Here is a 5,778-nt window from a genome sequence, read left to right as displayed (position 1 = left end):
GTGGTCAAACAGGGGCCGGTGACGATGGAGACTGTGCATTATCAATCGTACCAGTTCAAGTCAAATCCAGTAAGGGACAAACAGTAATTCAAACCTATGCATTTTTGGATCCTGGCAGTTCTGCCACATTTTGTTCAGAACGCTTAATGCATAGTTTGAAATTAAAGGGAAAGGAAACTAATATTGTTTTGAAAACAATGGGCAATCAAAGGGCTGTTAATAGCACTGTTTTGACTGGATTGGAAGTGTCTAACCTTCTTGATGACACCTTTTATAGTCTTCCAGAAGTCTTCACTCAAGAAAGAATGCCTGTATCCAGAGACAACATTGTCACTCAAAAGGATTTGGAAAATTGGCCATATCTGAAAGGTGTTGAGATTCCTCAAATTCCTGCTGATGTGGATTTGCTGATTGGAGCAAATGCTTCCAGGGTAATGGAGCACTGGGAGGTTATAAACAGCAATGGAGATGGACCTTATGCAGTTAGAACCCTATTGGGATGGGTTGTAAATGGACCACTCCAAGGAAGCAGGAATAAGGTCAAATGTTCAAGTGTGACTGTTAACAGGATTTCTGTAAGAAAATTGGAGGATATGCTTGGTAAACAATACAATCATGACTTTAATGAGAATTCTGTTGAAAAGAAGGAAATGTCAAGAGAAGAGCATGCCTTTATGGAAAAGGTAAGCAAGTCAATTGAGTTTCAAGATGGACATTATAAATTGAATCTTCCTTTTAGGATGGAAATTCCCATGTTGCCAAACAACCTTTGTGTGGCTAAACAGCGCTTAATTGGATTGAAAAGGAAATTTGAAAGAAACAAGATTTTCCATCAAGAATATAAAGATTTCATGGATGAGGTAATTAAACACGGTTATGCCGAAATAGTACCGTTACATCAATTAAAACAGGATGAAGGGAAAGTTTGGTATATCCCTCACCATGGGGTTTATCACCCCAAGAAGCAAACATTAAGAGTGGTGTTTGATTGTGGAGCTGCCTTTAAAGGTACATCATTGAATGATCAGCTTCTGCAGGGTCCTAATCTGACAAATTCACTGTTGGGAGTTCTTGTGAGGTTTCGACAAGAGCCTATTGCATTTATGGCTGATGTAAAAGCAATGTTTCACCAGGTTAAAGTTGCAGAAGAAGATACTGACTTTCTTCGTTTCCTATGGTGGCCAGATGGTGATATCAATCAGGACTCTGTGGAATACAGGATGAAAGTGCATTTGTTTGGTGCTGTGTCGTCCCCAAGTTGTGCTTGCTATGCTTTACGTAGAACTGCTGAGGACAACAAAGATGACTTCCCTGAAAAGGTAATTGACACAATTTACACAAACTTCTACATGGATGATTGTTTGAAAAGTGTACCTTCTGAGGAAGAGGCCGTCTTGATGATCAAGGATCTCACAGATGTCTGCTTAGCAGGAGGTTTCCAGTTAATAAAATGGATCAGCAATAGCCGCATTGTGCTACAAAGTGTACCTGAAGAACACCGAGCACAGGGCATAAAAATGATGGATCTGGACAAGGACCAGTTGCCAATGGAAAGAGCTCTTGGTTTGTGGTGGTGTGTTGAATCTGACACTTTCAATTTTAAAATAACTAGCAAAGATCATCCTTGCACCAGGCGTGGTGTCCTGTCAAAGGTATGCTCTGTCTATGATCCTTTAGGATTTTTGGCTCCATTCACTCTTACAGCAAAAATTCTCCTGCAAGTGTTATGTAGGATAAGATGTGGATGGGATGATCTGCTACCCTCAAATCTCCAAAGGCAGTGGTCTTTATGGTTAAAAGAGCTTGAGAAGATGGCAGATTTCAAGATGGACAGATGTCTAAAACCAGCAGGAATGGATGAACTTACCAACGTTCAGTTGCATCATTTTGCTGACGCAAGTACACTTGGATATGGCACTGTGACGTACCTTAGGATGGAGACAAAACATGATGTCCACGTAACATTCCTACTCAGTAAAGCTAGAGTAGCACCTTTGAAATCAGTAACTATTTCACGTCTTGAACTGACAGCTGCTGTGCTTGCTGCTCGAGTGGACAAAATGTTAAGGGCAGAGATGCAGTTTCCATTGGTGGATTCAGTATTCTGGACAGACAGTACGTCCGTGTTGAAATACATAAAAAATGAGGACAAACGTTTTCTTACCTTTGTCGCCAACAGGATCTCTGCAATAAGAGAAATTACAACACCTTTACAGTGGCGATACATACCTACGTCTCAAAATCCAGCAGACTGTTGCTCCATAGGTATGAAAGCAGATCAGCTGTTAACAAACAGAGAATGGATCAATGGACCAAGTTATCTGTGGAAACCAGTGGAAGAATGGCCAGCACAAATATTTGATTCTACTCTTAAAGCAGATGATCCTGAAGTCAATAGGAACATGTGTGTAAATAGCACTCTTGTAAGTGAACAGTCAAATGCTACTCATTGGCTGATTACTCATTTCTCAGACTGGACAAAGTTAAAAGTTGCTGTTGCTTGGCTCTTGAAATTAAAGACCGTTCTGAAACAACAAAGTCAAAAGAGAAAGGAAATTCAAGCCTCTTTAGACTCTTCTGGAGTAACTTCTAAAAAGACAGAGAAAGAACTTCGAAAACTAACTGGTTCTGTGGTTACACCAAATTTAAGTTTGCAGGATTTGAATGAAGCTGAAGTAGCTATTGTTGCATTCAGTCAAAGGCAACAGTTTAAAAAGGAAATCGATGCTCTGTCAGTTTCACCTGTTTCAAAAATAAGCCGAGACAGCAAGCTGTATAAATTGGATCCCGTCTATCAAGACGGTATTTTGAGAGTAGGAGGACGATTGAGAAATTCTGCTATGCCCGAAGAAAGAAAGCATCCGATCATTCTGGCTAAGGATCAGCATATTGCCACGCTCATCTTGCGTCATATACACCAACAGTTAGGTCACAGTGGAAGAAATTATATGCTTTCAGAGCTGAGGAAAAGATATTGGATCATTAAGGGTAATGCAGCTGCCAGAAGGATTATATCGAGTTGTGGCCATTGTAGACGTTTTGGAGTTAGGGTGGGTGAGCAGAAGATGGCAGACTTGCCGAAGGAACGACTCCTTCCCGATTTGCCTCCATTTTCGAATGTTGGGGTGGATTATTTTGGTCCTGTGGAAGTTAAAAGAGGACGCTCCATTGTAAAACGTTACGGAGTCATCTTTACTTGCATGGCAAGTCGAGCAGTTCATCTGGAAGTCGCCTACTTGTTGGACACTGATTCATGTATTAACACTCTTCGAAGATTTATCTGCAGACGAGGGCAAGTAACTCAAATAAGATCAGATAATGGTACCAACTTTGTTGCCGCAGAAAAGGAATTAAAGGAATCACTGAGATCATGGAATCAAAACAAGATTCAAAGGGCAATGCTCCAGAAAGGTGTCCAGTGGAGTTTCAGTCCTCCAGGAGGTTCGCATTATGGTGGAATCTGGGAACGTGTAATCAGAATGGTCAAAAGAATTTTGAATTCCATCCTACATCAGCAGATTTTGGATGATGAAGGATTCCATACTGTACTATGTGAAATTGAGGCCATTCTAAATGATCGCCCAATAACTAAGTTGTCAGATGACCCCAATGATTTGGAGCCACTTACTCCAAACCATCTTCTTCAGATGAAAGGTAAACCAGTATTACCACCTGGATTATTTGAAAAATCTGAATTATACAGCAAGAGGAGATGGAAACAGGTCAAGTATATGTGTGATTTATTCTGGAAAAGATGGACAAATGAATATTTGCCTTTGCTTCAAGATCGGCAGAAATGGAATAAGGAAAGGAGAAACTTTGTTCCTGGTGACATTGTTGTCATTGTGGACTCGTCTGCCCCTCGAGGGTCTTGGTTAATGGGGCGAATTCTGGAGGTTTTTCCAGATAAAAATGGACTTGTTCGTTCTGTGCGAGTACAAACTAAAACCAGTTTACTTGAGAGACCCGTGACAAAACTTTGTCTGCTGTATGACAACATGGAAATATAATGGACTGATGGTAAAGACTGTTAAATTTGACACCTACACAGAATTGATTAATGCAATGTTTATAGTGTTGCTTTAATGGCTCTTTGTATGTACATTGTTGAATTGTTATGTCTACCTGCCATGTACAATTAGGGGCCGGGGTGTAAGAGCCATTATGTTTGTTGTAATGCTGTTTTTGACCACTGGGTGGAGTGTGGGTTTGGAAGAGTATATAGGTAGACAAAGACTTAGAACAACAGGTGTGTAATTAGAGGGAAGCACAACATTTTTTGACCGTGTTTGAAAGAGCTTTATGGAGGCATTCAATGTGATTTTATGAGCATTTATATACCAGACTGTAAGTGGAAATTGAGCCATAAGAACTGTCTGTGCAAAAAATAAATCTGATAAGCAGTATTTAGAGGATGATTCGTTTGTTGAGCTCTCACGCGTCAGAAACAACCCTACAACACCTCAAGTGACAAAATGGTCATTTGTGTCACTACATATATATATATATGCCATATAAATTGTTTGAAACTACGTACCTCAAAAATTCTAGCACCTAAACAAACAAACACACACACACACAAAAACACTGAGCTAAAAAGTATTCTAGCGCTCTTATTAAAATAATAATAAACTACTGTTTTTTTGTTTGTATTAAAAATAGTTTGCCACTCATCAGTAAAATCACTTTTGTGTGAAACATTTTCTGAAAACAGCAGCTCAATCTGTACATTTCAACATGAGACGGATGCGGGAGATTTTGTAAGGTGTGAATCATTTATAAACAACAATAAACAAATCGCAAAAAAAGGTCAAATAAGCAGTGCTTTATGATTCCCCCGAGTCAAACAGTATTCAGGTTACAGAAATTGTATAATTAAATGTAAAAGAACCGTATATAGTCTTCATTATTATAACTATTCAGTGAAATGAATCTTCATTAAAGTTACAAATGTTGTACTTTTTTAGCCTGAATGCTTTAAACTCTTGAAGTTTCACAAACTAATAAACACAAACGACCTGATCTCGAACTCTCCTCACATGCTCATGACAGGCGGGAGCCCTGGGCTCAATTATTCCCGAGCTCAGGGTTCTCTCCCGGGACAGCATGCCAAACCTGCTATGATCATCAAGCAATATCTAAGTGTGAACTCTTGAAATGCCTTTAAAACACATGCTAATGATAAAGATTCCCTCTGTTATAGTTATACTCTGTAATGACTCCACAGATCTCATGTGTTCTCATTTGTTGTGTTGATCAACTGTAATCCCGACTCAACACTGAGATTTGACTATTGTGGACACACACAATGCGACATCAATGCTGAAACCATACATTGTGCAGCCCAAACATATACAGCTGAATCAGAATTATTCGTCCTGTTTATTTTTCCCAATTTCTGATTAACAGAGAGCAGATTTCTTCAACACATTTCTAATCATAATAGTTTAATAACTCATCTCTAATCACTGATTTATTTGAACTGACAGTAAATAATATTAGACACTTCTATACAGCTTAAAGTGACATTTAAAGGCTTCACTAGGGTAATTAGGTTAACTAGGCAGGTTAGGGTGATTAGGCAAGTTATTGTATAACGATGGTTTTTCTGTAGGCAGCTTAAACAGGCTAATAATATTGACTTTAAAATGGTTCTTAAAAAATATTTAAACTGCTTTTATTCTAGCCGAAATAAAACAAACTAAACTTTCACCAGAAGAAAAAATATTATCAGACATACAGTGAAAATTTCCTGAATCTGTTAAACATCATTTGTGA

At 38.8% G+C, this 5,778-nt stretch overlaps 1 protein-coding gene across 3 annotated transcripts; it reads left to right on the top strand.

Annotated features, from left to right (window-relative positions):
* LOC141378313 (uncharacterized) lies at positions 1–5,778 on the top strand. Of its 3 annotated transcripts, none has more exons than XR_012392512.1 (3): positions 81–1,319; positions 1,432–1,652; positions 1,733–4,402. XR_012392512.1 is itself a non-coding variant. In XM_073926711.1 (3 exons), exon 3 carries the CDS (start codon positions 1,812–1,814, stop codon positions 4,008–4,010), a length of 2,199 nt encoding a protein of 732 aa, XP_073782812.1. In that variant the 5' UTR covers positions 1,186–1,319; positions 1,432–1,652; positions 1,733–1,811; the 3' UTR covers positions 4,011–5,778. The 3 variants fall into 3 exon arrangements, 2 of the variants coding, with proteins under 2 accessions (XP_073782811.1, XP_073782812.1); XM_073926711.1 differs by having other exon boundaries at positions 1,186–1,319; positions 1,733–5,778; XM_073926710.1 differs by adding an exon at positions 1–69 and having other exon boundaries at positions 278–5,778.

This window comes from Danio rerio, chromosome 16 (assembly GCF_049306965.1).
Source record: "Danio rerio strain Tuebingen ecotype United States chromosome 16, GRCz12tu, whole genome shotgun sequence".
Taxonomy (NCBI): Eukaryota; Metazoa; Chordata; class Actinopteri; order Cypriniformes; family Danionidae; genus Danio; species Danio rerio.
Note: the sequence above shows the minus strand (reverse complement) of the source record. Positions and strands in the feature narration are given on the sequence as shown.

Coding starts and splice junctions, on each gene's coding strand:
- LOC141378313 (XM_073926710.1), top strand. CDS start 306: ATGCCTGTATCCAGAGACAACATTGTCACTCAAAAGGATTTGGAAAAT.